This window comes from Staurois parvus, unplaced genomic scaffold (genome assembly GCF_062004578.1).
Source record: "Staurois parvus isolate SC_StPar_1 unplaced genomic scaffold, SC_StPar_1.0 ptg001300l, whole genome shotgun sequence".
In the NCBI taxonomy this organism is placed as follows: Eukaryota; Metazoa; Chordata; class Amphibia; order Anura; family Ranidae; genus Staurois; species Staurois parvus.
The window spans coordinates 374,829-391,687 of record NW_028319096.1 but is presented as its reverse complement, the minus strand read 5'-3'; the positions used below and the strand labels follow the sequence as shown (position 1 = coordinate 391,687).

General features: G+C 45.4%; 1 protein-coding gene across 2 annotated transcripts in view; it reads left to right on the top strand.

The window, feature by feature from the left end:
- Window positions 1-16,859, top strand: part of MAP2K5 (mitogen-activated protein kinase kinase 5) — a 345,280-nt gene that overhangs the window by 94,192 nt on the left and 234,229 nt on the right. For both annotated transcript variants that reach the window (XM_089660977.1, XM_089660975.1), the window contains exon 7: window positions 3,357-3,405. In XM_089660977.1, coding sequence (XP_089517103.1) covers window positions 3,357-3,405 — 49 coding nt within the window. The remainder of the gene's footprint in view (window positions 1-3,356; window positions 3,406-16,859) is intronic.

Sequence of the window (16,859 nt, the reverse complement as noted above, 5' to 3'; positions counted from 1 at the left end):
CCGATGCACACCTGACCTGATCCTGATGCACACCTGACCTGATCCTGGTCTAAACCTGACCTGATCCTGATCTAAACCTGACCTGATCCTGTTCTAAACCTGGCCCGATCCTGATCTAAACCTGGCCCGATCCTGATCTAAACCTGGCCCGATCCTGATCTAAACCTGGCCCGATCCTGATCTAAACCTGGCCTGATCCTGATCTAAACCTGACCCGATCCTGATCTAAACCTGACTTGATTCTGATCTAAACCTGACCTGATCCTGATCTAAACCTGACCTGATCCTGATCTAAACCTGACCTGATCCTGATCTAAACCTGGCCCGATCCTGATCTAAACCTGGCCCGATCCTGATCTAATTCTGGCCCGAACCGCTGAAAAACTGCTTTGTCAATTTGCTGTGAAAATGGAGCGTCAGTTCGCACTTAAAGTACTTGTAAAGGATCTTTGTTATTTAAAAAAAAATAAATAAATAAATTTGTATTTACTATACCTGCTCTGTGCAATGGTTGTGCACAGAGCAGTCCTGTTTCCCCTCTTCTGGGGAGCTCCTGGCTCCTCCTGCCTTCAATTGACCCCCCAAGCAAGCGGCTTGCTAGAGGTGGTACTTATGTGGACTTGATGCTGAGCCGCACTGTGTGAGTCTATGGACACACACACACTGTGGCTTGACCCCGACACCCCACTGCCTTGTCGCTGGATTTCATTGACAGAAGCAGGAGCCAATTATTCCTGCTACTCTCGTTGGGATTTATTCACTAGATCTGGAGAGTGCAGAATCAGGCTCTCTTCTGCATAGAAATCAATCAGCTTCCAGGTTTTATTACCAATGCCTAATCGAACAAACCTGAGGTATAAAGCTGATCGGTTTCTATGCAAAAGTGAGCCTGATTTTGCACTCTCCAGCTTTAGTAAATAAACCCCATAGAGTCCAGTAAGGAGGGGTAGAGAGAGCAGCGCCGGACTGAGATCGGGCTCAGGTAAGTATTGGGGGGGGGGGGGGGATGGGGGGAAGCTGCATCTAAAAGGTTATTTAGCTTAATGCAGGAAATGCATGAAGGTAAATAACAACCTTTAGCCTTTACAACCACTTTCAGGCATTACCTGTCATAGGGTGACAACGCTCTCTCCTTGTCTCTCAGTTGTGCTCCTGCGTTGTCACCCTATTGCATGAACTATCAATGGAGGTTAAAAGCAACTGTTTTGTTGTGCAATTGTGCAAAGATGGTCCATTCTTTCTACCGTCAGAAAATCTGCCCTGGGAGATGCCATCGCTGTGGACAGGGCTGTCGTTAGAAACCACGGGGCCCCATACAGCCAATCTGACAGCCCCCGTCCAAAAAAAAAAAGTTTGCTATGCTTCAGTCATGAATGAACACAGCTATGGCCACCCTTTCTGCCCATCTCCTCCATTCATGTAACTAGAGCCAACGCTGCTATTAGAATACATGGGGCGCAATACAGCCAACCTGACAGGTCCCATACTACTATGCTTCGGTTCAGGGGCGGACTGACCATTTGGAAACTCGGGCACTGCCCAAGGGCCCGGGGTCAGTAGGGGACCCCATGAGATGCCCCTGGCACCTTTTTCTTAGGCTTTTTTGAGTTTGGGCAAGGACACAGAGGCCCCATGATCCCCTATTGCCCAGGGGCCCCATGAGTTGTCAGTCTGCCCCTGCTTCGGTTATGAATGAACACAGTGAGAAATCAATACCGATCACTCATTGTGTTCATTCAGGAAAGAAAGGGCCTGGTAAATGTGACATGCATCGGCCCCTTTCCTCAGTCTCCACCCTGAAGAATCCTACTGCGCGCTTGCAGCTGCCAGTGGGAAGGAGAGAAGGTTGCAGCACTGTGGGGGTGAGGGCACACAGGGGGGTTTGGGCAATGTATGGTGCACAGGGATGGGGATGGGTGTGGCAGGGGGGAGGGGTGATTACTGGAACTGATCCCCTGTATGGCTCTCTCTGCAGCAGCTGAAAGCCAGTAAGAGGGAGAGGAGAAGAAGGCAGCTTTCAGCTGCTGCAGAGAGAGCCATACAGGGGATCGGTTCCACCCGCCCTGCTGCTCACCCTCCCTGCCCACATCTGATTTACCTGGGCCCCCCTGCTGGCCTGGGCCCCATACAGGAGGACTGGTAGTACCCCCTTATCCACGTCCTCAGCTGTGGAGCACATGCACGTGGACAGAAGGTGGCTGCGAAGAGGCCGCAGGAGATCGACAGCACTGAGATGCAGCAATCGACAATATGGCAGACTGTTTGATATGCTGCTTTAGCAAACGAAATGTCATTCAGTTATCGATTGTAAATATTTACTTATTTCAGGTACTTATATGACGCCGTCAATGTACTCAGCGCTTTACATATATATTGTACATTCACATCAGTCCCCGCCCCCGAGGAGCGTACAATCCAAGGTCCGTAACTCACATTCATACATACACATACTAGGGCCAGTTTAGACAGATGCCAATTACCTACCAGCATGTCTTTGGAGTGTGGGAGGAAACCGGAGTACCCGGAGGAAACCCACACAGGCACAGGGAGAACATGCAAACTCCAGGCAGGTGGTGCCGTGGTTGGGATTCAAACCAACGACTCGAGTACTACCAGGAGGAAGTGCTAACCATTTAGCCATTGTGCTGCCCCAGTGCCAATTAGTTCCATAAAATGATATACATCTCATACATGTGTACAGAAAAGAGCAGATGCGGAGAGAAACCCGATAACAATCACATATAAAGCCATTTATAACTCCGCCCCAAATTACATCACCAATCTGGTCTCCAAATATCACCCAAACCGTCCTCTCCGCTCCTCCAACGCCCTCCTACTCTCTAGCTCCCTTGTCTTCTCCTCCCATGCTCATTTCCAGGACTTCTCCAGAGCTTCCCCATCCTATGGAACTCTCTACCCCCATTTATCAGACTGTCGCCGACACTACTCTTTTTTAGGCGATCTCTGAAAACTCTTTAGGCAATCATATCCCGCCTTCAGCTAATAATGGAATCTTCTATTCCTCCTACCAGTCCATCCCCCACAGTTACTACCTTTTGTACCACCAGCCCCTCCCTCTTAGATTGTAAGCTCCCAGGATCAGGGCCCTCCTATCCCTCTTGTATTGATCTGTATTGTTGCTGTATTGTCTCCCGTTATATTGTAAAGTGCTGAGCAAACTGTTGGCGCCATAAATCCTGTATAATAATATTCCAGCACAGAGTACCTGGCAGGAAGGTGCATCTCTTCAGCTACTGGTTGTGTGTTACAAATACAGAAACTTTGGTGAATCAGTCTTTTTTTTTTATCTTGTGGTGCTCATAGTGTTCTGTCCTTTTTTTTTTTTCATTTTACAGCTTTAAGACCTCCTCTGCAGAACTGAAAAAGATTTTAGCCAATGGACAGGTAAGCTGTGCCCCTAAAGAACATAAAAACCCAACATTTCCTGTTCCTGATCTGTGCTGCTGTACCATGTACTTGTATGAAAAAAAGTCTCCTGTTCTCTTTGTATTGCTTCCTTTTTGTGAAGTCCCTCCTCCCAGTCCCTCTGCTTTCCTGTTAACAAAAACTGACCACACTAGGCATGAGAGTACAGCGTTGTCAGTTCTCTAGCTGTGCTGGGATCCCAGCCCTCTATTCTCTAATGATCAGGCTTGTCCTGACACCCCCCCCCTGCACAGCAATTCACTGGGATGATCAGTGTACTGCTGTTTTTCCTCCCTCAGCTCTTATGCAGCTGAAGACGGAGGGAATGTGATTGCTTATAAAAAAGGAGACGTAAAAAACGTCATGACGTAACTGAACGTCGTGACGCCATTGCGTACGATGTGAATTTACGTCATAACACAAACGAACGTCACTGCGTCTGCCGTAACGTCACGGCGTGTGACATCTCGACGTCTGTGTACATGCGCAGTGACCCTGGCGACAATCGTGACACCAAATCGACCATTTCCCTGCATTCTCTGTAGGTACAGTGGCTGCATTCAGATGAATAGGCTGCTGCGGCCCAGCCGATACGTCCTCCAGCAAGCTGGCATGCTATGAGGAAGGCTTTCACCGAAATGCGTCAGCATCTGTGGATTCCGTATCAACATTTTGTAATAAATAAAAGAATCTATGTTAGGAAGCAACTGAGTTGCCGGCGAATATTTTTAAGGACGGCCAAGTGTGGATCTAGGCTTGATCAAATAGTCCGCAATTTATGCAGGCCATGCATGGGTCGAATCCCGAACGATCTTTCGTCCGAAAATCAAAAACGTCGTTCGCTCGGCAATCCAATGGGTGCCATCAATGATTTTGAAAATCGGCCAACCGAGTCATAAAGTTCACCCCATATAACAGGCGGAACTCCTGTTCCTTCCAGGTCACGGCTCATGCGCATATTCTTTTCGGAAAAACGATCGAACGATTTGACCATCATTGAGGTGAAAACTGGTAGTTTTCACAAATTTTCCAACATTCCCGATTACCGAAAAGGGGAGGAACCACGAAAATCGGCCGGTGCCATTGACCCCACTAACAGCGAAAATCGGCTGAATATTCTTAGGTCTGATTTTCGGACGAAAAATCTGTCGAATTTCGACCCATGTGTGGCCGGCATTAGGCTCCATGTACACGGGACACGATGGAAACTGATATATTCATTGACTTAAACAAAACCCACAATTACAGTGGAAACTGACTGCTGGAAAACGTAGGTTAAAAAATGTCTGTTTAGCCGCGTTTGCATACCGCGTTTATGTGCGTTTGCGTTTAGAAGCATTTTTTAAAGATAACCTCAGAAGACCTTCCAAAATGCACTGAAAAACAGGAAAAAATTAACTATTTCAGACATTTTGAGAGAAATAGAGAGAGCAGAAGCAGAGAGAGCAGTATGTGTTGAGATTAGCTGTCTTTTTTTTTTGTGGTGTTTGGATGTTCCGGCTCATTTCTGTGCAGAAATTATTGCAGCCGTGTCTAACATATTTTCTTTCATGCGAAACCTCAAAGTATGGTGTACCGGGTCCATCTGAGTACCGGGAAAACGCTTTACATGCATTTTTCGTGATGAAAAAAGGCTCTGGACAGCATCTGGAAATGGAAGAGTTAAAAAGAGCGGTTAGCCGCGTTTACAAGTGTTTGGCGTTTGTAATGCTGATAAAATCTACTCCTGAACGCAAGTTTGGTGCGTTCAAAAAAATGATTGTAAAGTCAACTGCCTGTATAGGACGATGTGTACACGGATACATAGGAGAACATTAGGGAGGGTTCAGGGACTGCTGAAAAAAACACAGAAAAGCTCCTAAATGTGAGTTTATCAGCTGCAGTGTACATGGGGCCTAATGCAGGCCATAGACGAGTCGAAAACCGGCCATTTAAAAAAAACCCAAAAAAACGGTCATTCAATAGGCCGACGTTACCACCAACGGTAAAAAAAATCGGCCGATTTTCGTCCCGTCTACGGCTGGCTTTTAATTACTTTTGTCCCTGCAGAGAGCTCCGCTATTATATTTGACATGAAAAAGTATTGCGGTTGCAACAATGTATCCATTTTGGATACAGATGGTTTTATTTGGATACAAATAGATACATTGTTGCAACAGCAAGACTTTTTCATGTCAAATATAATAGCGGACTGGAATTCTTATGAAGTGTTGTTGCCTGGCGACCACTTCCTGTTATCTCACATATATATTCTTATTATTATAGCCAAATTTACCACCCTAACTCCTCCCACAGTTTTTACACTACATAGACAGTAATATACTGAAACGTGCGGATTGTTCCCGATTGGTGCGCTATTACTTTGTGGAACGTATCGTCAAATGGTTCACGAAATATCGGCATTTTTGTGGTGAAATTGGTCCCATAGGAATGCATGGCGGAATGTTCAAAACTAGAGTGGGAGCTGACAAAACCTTTTCACGGTTACTCCAGCCACTCCAACCACACAACAGTTACTCCGCCCACTCCAACCACACAACAGTTACTCCGCCCACTCCAACCACACAACAGTTACTCCGCCCACTCCAACCACACAACAGTTACTCCAGCCACTCCAACCACACAACAGTTACTCCGCCCACTCCAACCACATAACAGTTACTCCGCCCACTCCAACCACGCAACAGTTACTCCAGCCACTCCAACCACATAACAGTTACTCCAGCCACTCCAACCACATAACAGTTACTCCGCCCACTCCAACCACACAACAGTTACTCCGCCCACTCCAACCACACAACAGTTACTCCGCCCACTCCAACCACACAACAGTTACTCCAGCCACTCCAACCACATAACAGTTACTCCGCCCACTCCAACCACACAACAGTTACTCCACCCACTCCAACCACACAACAGTTACTCCAGCCACTCCAACCACATAACAGTTACTCCAGCCACTCCAACCACATAACAGTTACTCCGCCCACTCCAACCACACAACAGTTACTCCGCCCACTCCAACCACACAACAGTTACTCCAGCCACTCCAACCACACAACAGTTACTCCAGCCACTCCAACCACACAACAGTTACTCCGCCCACTCCAACCACACAACAGTTTCTCCGCCCACTCCAACCACACAACAGTTACTCAAGCCACTCCACCCAGTTACTCCGCCCACTCCAACCACACAACAGTTACTCCGCCCACTCCAACCACACAACAGTTTCTCTGCCCACTCCAACCACACAACAGTTACTCAAGCCACTCCACCCAGTTACTCCGCCCACTCCAGTTGTAGACTACTGATGGAGGCAAGAACACTTCACACAATTTCCCCAGAAATTGTAGCTTTTCTAGTTCTTCTTCTTCTTCTTTTTCTTTTCTTCTTCTTTTTCTTCTTCTTGCAGGTCACGGCTCACGCACAGATTTTTTGTCGGTAAAACAATCGGCTGATTTGCCCATCATTGCCGGCAAAATCATCCGATCGTCAAAATCGGCCGATTTTTTTCCAACTTTACAGATAAAAAAATGTGCCAAAACCCTGAAAAATGGCCGACCAATTAACACACTAACGGTGCAAAAATCAGCCTTTTTTTTTTTTTTTTTTTTTACGGCCGAAAAATCGGCCGATTTTCGACCCGTCTTTGGCCTGCATAAGGTTTATTTTATGGGATGGAAAGGAGGTGGGGGGGTTACATTTTCAGCCATCTAGGCGTATACAGTATATTCTGTGTGTGTATTTACGTTTATACATGGGTAAATAAATAGCCGATACATTCCTGATGTTGGTAATGGATATTACTGCTTGTAATGACTGATTTGTAGTTTATTATATATATTAATTTAATTATCCACCTAATGATCGCAGCCCCCCCCCCCCCCCCATCTCCTGCACCCTTTTCACAAGTGTCCTCACGTTTAATTAATCATCATTGGTTGTGTTAGCACAGCTGAAACTTGTTATTCTGTCAAGAAAGCAAATTGTCTTTCTATGTGCATTCCAAAAGTTTAAAAAAAGGTCAAAATGAAGCCATTCCCTTGAGAAGCGTGGCAGCCTATTGTAATTTTGGGATTTGAAGGTTATTCCATGTGTTGGATTGCCTAGAAAATGAAGATTTTGTACAAAGGGGTCCTTCATGGTTTGAGAGAAGAGGGCAAACTGGATGGGATGGTGAGAGAAGTGGGGGGCCCAGGTATACAACTTCCATCCCATATGGAAGAAAAATATATTTGAAATATATTTTAAAAATATTCTTCCCAAATATATTGACATATATTTGAAATACGACAACTTTGGCTATATTCAATATATTTTTATATATATATATATATATATATATATATATATATAGTATATATATTGTATATATATTGTATGTTGGAATGCGTTTTTATTACAAAATAAATGAAAGATATTTTTAAAAATATGTTTCAAATATACTGTATGTCTTTAAAAATACAAATCTACATTTTTGGAATGCATTTACAAATATATGTTAAAATATATGTTAAAATGACTTTATATGTTAAAAAAAAATCTGAAGAATATGTTTTAAAAAAAAAATATTTTTTTAAATATATATATTTTTAAATATGTTCTTTAGATTTTTTTTTATTTTAAAATGACTTTTTTAACATAAAGTAAGGTCCTACAAGCTAGTCCATAGAAATGGAAGAGATATGTTTGTGCTCAAATCCAAATAGCTTGCATATATTTAACACACATCAGGGATTTTCCTTCACATACATTCACTGGCCACTTTATTAGGTACACCCGTTTAATTGCTTGGTAACACAAATTGCTAATCACATGGCAGCAACTCAATGCACTTATGCAGGCCATAGATGGGTCGAAGATTGGCCGATTTGTCGGCCAAAAAAAAAATCGGTCGATTTTCGCATCGTTAACGGATTAACTGGTCGGCCGTTTTTCTGGAGTTTGTCAGATTTTTTTGATCTGTAAAGTTGGAAAAAAATTGGCCGATTTTGCCGATCGTCCGATTTTCACGGCAATGATGGGCAAATCGGCCGATCTTTTTACCGATAAAAAATCTGCACATGAGCCGTGACCTGCAAGAAAAAGAAGAAGAAAAAAAATAAAAAGAAGAAGAAGAGAGAAGAAGAAGAGAAAGAAGAAGAGGAGAAAGAAGGAAGAAGAAAAAGAGAGAAGAAGAGGAGAAAGAAGAAGAAGTAAAAGAAGAACAGAAAGAAGAGGAGGAGAAAGAAGTAGAAGAAGAGAAAGAGGAAGCAGAAGAAGAAGAGGAAGAAGAAGAGGAAGTAGAGAAAGAAGAAGAATTCCAGTCCGCTATTATATTTGACATTAAAAAGTATTGCGGTTGCAACAATGTATCTATTTGTATCCGAAAAAACCATCTGTATCCAAAATGGATACAAATAGATACAATGTTGCAACCGCAAGACTTTTTAATGTCAAATATATTAGCGGGGCTCTCTGCAGGGACAGAAGTAAATAAAGGCCGGCCGTAGACGGGAAGAAAATTGGCCGATTTTTTTTTTACTGTTGGTGGTAACGTCGGCCTATTGAACGACCGATTTTTCTTTTTTTTTTTCAAAAAAAACGTCCGGTTTTCTCCCCGTCTATGGCCTGCATAAGGCATCTAGATGTGGTGAAGACGACCTGCTTTGAACTACGTTCAAACCGAGCATCAGAAAGGGGATTTAAATGATTTTGACCGTGGCATGGTTGTTGGTGCCAGATGGGCTGGTCTGAGCAGTGGGGTCCCTAGGGGGGTGCGGGCCGCACCTGGTGACACCATCACAGGGGGTACAGGAGCAGGATGCCTGCACAGTGACAGCTGCCCCCGCCCTGGTGTAGCAGTAAAATGAGTATCCCCTGAAGCAACTACGCATGTGCCGGTTTCACATCAAAGAAGCCGATCGCCAGCTCTGTGCTAAAGTCGGAGATTGGCTTTTTCGGCCTGAAACCGGCACATGCGCAGGTGTTTCAGAGGATACATATCTTCAAGGGATACTCATTTTACCGCTACACCGGCACCGCTCCTTCCTCTCTGGAGGGGTGACACCACGTGTTACCGCACCAGGTGACACCAACCCTAGGGACGCCTCTGGGTCTGAATATTTAAAAAACTGCTGATCTGCTGGGATTTCCACGCACAACCATCTCTAGGGTTTACAGAGAATGGTCCGAAAAAGAGAAAATATCCAGTGAGCAGCAGTTGTGTTGCGGTCAGAGGAGAATGGGCAGACTGGTTGCTGCAACATTCAGATGGTAGAGTCAGAATTTGGAATAAACAACATGAAAGCATGGATCTACCCTGCCTTGTAAAAACAGTTCAAGCTGGTGGTGGTGGTGGTGTCATGGTGTGGTGGATCCATCCTGCCTTGTATCAACGGTTCAGGCAGGTGGTGGTGGTGTCATGATGTGGTGGATCCACTCTGCCTTGTATCATCGGTTCAAGCTGGTGCTGGTGGTGTCATGGTGTGGTGGATCCATCCTTCCTTGAGTCAACGGTTCAGGCTGGTGGTGTCGTGTGGTGGATCCATCCTGCCTTGACTCAACGGTTCAGGCTGGTGGTGGTGGTGTCATGGTGTGGTGGATCCATCCTGCCTTGTGTCAACGGTTCAGGCTGGTGGTGGTGATGTCATGGTGTGGTGGATCCATCCTGCCTTGTATCATTGGTTCAGGCTGGTATTGGTGGTGTCATGGTGTGGTGGATCCATCCTGTCTTGTATCCACGGTTCAGGCTGGTGGTGGTGGTGTCATGGTGTGGTGGATCCATCCTGCCTTGTAAAAACAGTTCAAGCTGGTGGTGGTGGTGGTGTCATGATGTGGTGGATCCATCCTGCCTTGTATCATCGGTTCAGGCTGGTGGTGGTGGTGTCATAGTGTGGTGGATCCATCCTGCCTTGTAAAAACAGTTCAAGCCAGTGGTGGTGGTGTCATGGAGTGAGGGAGATTTTCTTGGCACTAGCAAGGTGTAACAAAAGTGGCCGGTGAGTATTCTATAACACAATGACTACCCTTTCTGTTATTTTATCTCTTTAACAACCAGTATGTGTGTCCATACCTACAGGAAGCGCAGGTACCGGAGCATTCATTGCTTGGAATGTATATAGTGGCTACAACACCAAGCAATTCCTCTTGCGCCTTCAGCCGAGTCCGGTGCACAGCACATACCTTAGGCCTCTCCTGGCCTACATTTTGGTATAGTCTCCGGTCATGAACACATTGAATGAGGACGGACTGTGCGGTCCCCATTAGCAATGTCAGCTGCAGTCACGAGCATAGCAAACAGTGATGTCCTCCCGTATAGTGCTGACAAATGTCTTTTCCACTTGATTGACAGCTGGTTGCTGCTTGTGTGACGTGCAAAGGTCATGATACCGAGTGTGGCCGTCTAATATTGAAAAGCCACCGAAAAAAAAAGGCAAGAGTAATTAACTAAGTGTTGGTTATAGTTTTGCAGTTGTGAGATTAACATTGATCCTCTGTGGAGAAAAGCACGCTGGAACCTAGGAGAGGACATTCTCATTGAAGCATCCTTTTGTGCTGGTTTTGCATCTGGCACTTTCAATGTTTGTGTAACTATCCCTGGTCCAGCGCCGTTGCCTGTATAAAGCGACGCGTGGGATTTGCGCATATGAGAAGCAGCAGGCTCCCTCTGGCTGCTCTAGGGAGGCAGCTGCCCGATGCTATCAAGCCTGCCTATTAGGATCAATTGGCCAAGACATCTGTGTCACTGCAAATAAAAGGGTCTTATTGATTTCCTAACTGCTGCTCACTTCCCTTCCTTGTTCAGACGCTTGAAATCTTAATTATCTCAACGCCTTCCCTCGGTGACCCCCTCCAAGACTCATCGGCATTTCATGAATCAAGTCGTCATAGTTGAGCATGTCAAGAAGACAATTAAGCCGCCCCTCCTCATCCCCCCTCTGTCCTCTGTTCTCCTCCACTTACTAAACACACATCCATCAGACACACTCTCCATTTACTCACCCAGTGGACACTAACTTCGCCGTGTAGAGACCAGTGATCTACATGCTTACCGCTATGCACCACTGCTCACATGCCTCATGAATACACACCGTGGGGATAATTTATAAAGACTAGAACAAAGCAAAAATTTGGTTTCTTGAGCAGCCAATGATATTTTAGGCTTGATCCTCCAAACTTTTGCTATCAAAATTAAAGACAAAGCCTAACTGGTTGATAGGGGATAGACCAGCCATTCTCAGTGAGGGTTCCTCGAGAGGTTGTTAGGGGTTCCTTGAGCTGTGGTTGACTGATCTCCCATTTTATGGTGCTTGCCTAGTTCCGGGGCGCTTGCATAGTTCTGTAGAGAACAGATCTACATGCTTTCTGCTATGCACCACTGCTCACACATCTAATAAATACATACCCTGGGGCTAATTTATAGAGACTGGAGCAAAGAAATAATTTGGTTTATCAAGCAGCCAATGATATTTCAGGTTTGATCCTCAAACATTTGCTATCAAAATTAAAGACAAAGCCTAACTGGTTGATAGGGGTTAGACCAGCCATTCTCAGTGAGGGTTCCTCGAGAGGTTGTTAGGGGTTCCTTGAGCTGTGGTTGACTGACCTCCCATTTTATGGTGCTTGCCTATTTCCGGGGTGCTTGCATAGTTCTGTAGAGACCAGCGATCTACGTGCTTACCGCAATGCACCACTGCTCACATACTTCATGAATATACACCGGGGGATAATTTATAAAGACTAGAACAAAGCAAAAATTTGGTTTCTTGAGCAGCCAATGATATTTTAGGTTTGATCCTCAAACTTGTGCTATCAATATTAAAGATAAAGCCTAACTGGTTGATAGGGGTTAGACCAGCCATTCTTAGCGAGTGCCCCTCAAGAGGTTGTTAGGGGTTCCTTGAGCTGTAGTTGACTGACCTCCCATGGTGCTTGCCTAGTTTTGGGGTGCTTGCATAGTTCTGTAGAGACCAGTGATCTACATGCTTACTGCTATGCACCACTTCTCACACATCTAATAAATACATACCCTGGGGCTAATTTATAGAGACTGGAGCAAATTAATAATTTGGTTTATTGAGCAGCCAATGATAGGTTATGCTTGATCCTCAAACTTGTGCTATCAAAATTAAAGACAAAGCCTAACTGGTTGATAAGGGTTAGACCGGCCATTCTCAGCGAGGGTCCCATCGAGAGGTTGTTAGGGGTTCCTTGAGCTGTGGTTGACTGACCTCCCATTTTATGGTGCTTGCCTAGTTCCGGGGTTCTTGCATAGTTCTGTAGAGACCAGTGATCTACATGCTTACCTCTACACACCACTGCTCACACATCTAATAAATACATACCCTGGGGCTGATTTATAGAGACTGGAGCAAAGAAATAATTTGGTTTATCGAGCAGCCAATGATATTTCAGGTTTGATCCTCAAACTTGTGCCATCAAAATGAAAGACAAAACCTAACTGGCTGATAGGGGTTAGATTGCCATTGTTGACGTGGGTTCCATGGATCCCTGGGGTTCCTCCAGAGGTTACTTGGGGGTCCTTTAGTTGTTGTTGACTGACCTCTGATTTGAAGGTGCTTGCATAGGTTTGGGGACAGCACTTGGTAGAGCCAGCGGCATGACACAATGATCTTTTTAGCTGTCTGTAAGGGTGTCATTCTGACCATCGCTTTAAGGGGTCATGCTTCCCACTGACAACCAATGTAAGGTGCTTTTTGTCTACTGACCCACAATTAATTGGTTTTACCAGGGGAGCCCCGAGACCTGAAAATGATTTCACGGTTTAGAAAGGATAGGTTAGACCAGTGGTCTCCAAACTGTGGCCCAGGGGCCAGATTTGGCCCTTTTCTGGACTTTATCTGGCCCTTGAGGAACCACTCCTCCCACTGACACCAATGATGGGGCATTATTCCTCCCACTGACACCAATTATGGGGCACTATTCCTATCACTGACACCAATGATGGGGCACTATTTCTCCCACTGATACCAATGATGGGGCACTATTCCTCTCACTGATACCAATGATGGGGCAATATTGCTATCACTGACACCAATGATGGGGCACTATTTCTCCCACTGATACCAATGATGGGGCACTATTCCTCCCACTGACACCAATGATGGGGCACTATTCCTCCCACTGATACCAATGATGAGGCACTATTCCTTCCCTTGACACCGTTGATGGGACACTATTCCTCCCACTGACCCCAATGATGGGGCACTATTCCTCCCACTGATACCAATGATGGGGCACTATTCCTTCCCTTGACACCGTTGATGGGGCAATATTCCTCCCACTGACCCCAATGTTAGGACAATATTCCTACCATCAATGATGGGGCAGTATTCCTCCCACTGACAGCATTGATGGGGCACTATTCCTCTTACTGATACCATTGGTGGGGAACTATTCCTCCCACTGGCACTATTCCCCCTACTGATACCAATGATGGGGCACTATTCCTCCCACCAATGTTGGGGCACTATTCCTCCCAATGACACCATCGATGGGGCACTATTCCCCCCAGTGATACCAATGATGGGGCACAATTTCTCCTGATACCAATGATGGGGCACTATTCCTTCTCCTGATATCAATGATGGGCCACTATTCCTTCCCCTGATATCAATGATGGGGCACTATTCCTCCCACTGACACCAATGACGAGACATTGTTTACTGTCACCTACACAGGGGAATTTTCTATTCCCAATGGCAACAGTCTGGCCCTCCTAAAGCCTAAAGGACAGTAGATTGGCCCTTTTGTTTGGGAAGTTTGGAGACCCCAGGGTTAGACTCACATTTGGTTTGCTTTGACACCTTGGGTCCGGAGTCTGCTCAAGCTCTAACATCTAGAACAGTGGATCCCAACCTCCGTCCTCAAGCATTAACAACTATCCCAACCTCCGTCCTCAAGCATTAACAACTATCCCAACCTCTGTCCTCAAGCATTAACAACTATCCCAACCTCAGTCCTCAAGCATTAACAACTATCCCAACCTCCGTCCTCAAGCATTAACAACTATCCCAACCTCCGTCCTCAAGCATTAACAACTATCCCAACCTCCGTCCTCAAGCATTAACAACTATCCCAACCTCTGTCCTCAAGCATTAACAACTATCCCAACCTCAGTCCTCAAGCATTAACAACTATCCCAACCTCTGTCCTCAAGCATTAACAACTATCCCAACCTCAGTCCTCAAGCATTAACAACTATCCCAACCTCCGTCCTCAAACACTAACAACTATCCCAACCTCCGTCCTCAAACACTAACAACTATCCCAACCTCTGTCCTCAAGCACTAACAACTATCCCAACCTCCGTCCTCAAGCACTAACAACTATCCCAACCTCTGTCCTCAAGCACTAACAACTATCCCAACCTCCGTCCTCAAGCACTAACAACTATCCAAACCTCCGTCCTCAAGCACTAACAACTATCCCAACCTCAATCCTCAAGTAGCCCCAATCGGCCATGTTTTGGTACATAGTTGTCATAAAGACAAAGCTATTGCCATTGATTTGGTGAAGGAAATCTTCAAAACATGACCTGTTGGGGGTACTTGAGGACTTGGGTTTGGAACCACCGAACTTAGACGATCTACGTCTCTCTGGATTTATGACCGGCTTCAAATTGTTGGCGGCAGGTAAGCTCCCAGCAGCTGTAGGGTTAATATCACTCGTTATTAATCATTAATAGAAAACGAGAAGCCATTGCTCAAGTTAATCAGATATTGACAAGGCAGAAATAGTGCTGCATTGATACAGGTTATGTGGTATAAATATTTATTTCTTTCCTGTCACTCTGGGTGAATACTGGTATTGATCGCTTATTGATAGTGTCAGCACTTGATAGGAAGCATTGTTGTTACTCCGAGGAGAGCCTTTTCTTTTTGTTCGCTTTAAATTTACTGACTGTGATGTGGTGGGAAGCTGAGAGTGGAGCAGAAATTTCACTGGCTTTAACTGCCCCTGGTCGCCAATCGAATGAATCCGAGTCTGCTGCCATGCATTTGGTTAGTTACAGTATCTTTAGAAAGTACAGTTAACAATTCAGAATGATGCCCCCCCCCCCCCCCCCATGCATGTTGAGGTGCAAAACGCACGGCATGTCAGTGAGAGTTTTCTGTGTTGTAAGGCCTAGCTTTACAATGGAGTAAAAGCACCAAATATCTATAGACCACCAAGATATACAATACAAGGTGCCGTAGAGCAGAAGTCCCCAATCCCTGGACCCCCGACCGGTACCGGTCCACTGCTTGTTTAGGAATCGGGAGGTGGGCGGCGTGCGAGCGCAGCTTCATCTGATTTTACAGCCGCTCCCCAATTCACGCATTTCCGCCTGAGATCTGCCTCCTGTCAGATCAGCGGCAGCTTTAGATTCTCATAGGAAGAAGGGTATAGAGCCCTGGTTCCCAAACTGCGGCCATTTGTCTCTATTTGTGCAGCCCTCGGGGCCCCTGACAACACTAATACATGTTTCTGTATTGCCCTGTTGTAGCAGTGACATCTAGCAGTCTCATAAATGATGTCTCCAGTCTATGACTGTCTACTGAAGAATGTCCCCAGTCTCCAACAGTCTCTAACCATCTTTTCTATCATGCCTGACGTCTCTGACCATCTCTTGTATCATGTCTGCAGTCTCTGACCATCTTTTATATCATGCCTGCAGTCTCTGACCACCTCTTGTTTCATGTCTACAGTCTAACCGTCTCTTGTATCATGTCTGCAGTCTCTGACCATCTCTTGTATCATCCATGCAGTCTCTAACCACCTCTTATATCATGTCTGCAGTCTCTGACCACCTCTTATTTCATGTCTACAGTCTAACCATCTCTTGTATCATGTCTGCAGTCTCTAACCATCTCTTGTATCATGTCTGCAGTCTCTAACCATCTCTTGTATCATGTCTGCAGTCTCTAACCATCTCTTGTATCATGTCTGCAGTCTCTGACCATCTCTTGTATCATGTCTACGGTCTCTAACCACCTCTTATATCATGCCTGCAGTCTCTGACCATCTCTTATATCATGTCTACAGTCTCTGACCATCTCTTGTATTATGTCTGCAGTGTCTAACCATCTCTTGTATCATGTCTGCAGTCTCTAACCACCTCTTATATCATGTCTGCAGTCTCTGACCACCTCTTGTTTCATGTCTACAGTCTAACCATCTCTTGTATCATGTCTGCAGTCTCTAACCATCTCTTGTATCATGTCTGCAGTCTCTGACTATCTCTTGTATCATGCCTGCAGTCTCTGACCATCTCTTATATCATGTCTACAGTCTCTGACCATCTCTTGTATTATGTCTGCAGTCTCTAACCATCTCCTGTATCATGTCTGCAGTCTCTAACTACCTCTTATATCATGCCTGCAGTCCCTGACCATCTCTTGCATCATGTCTGCAGTCTCTAACAACATCCACACACATAGGACACC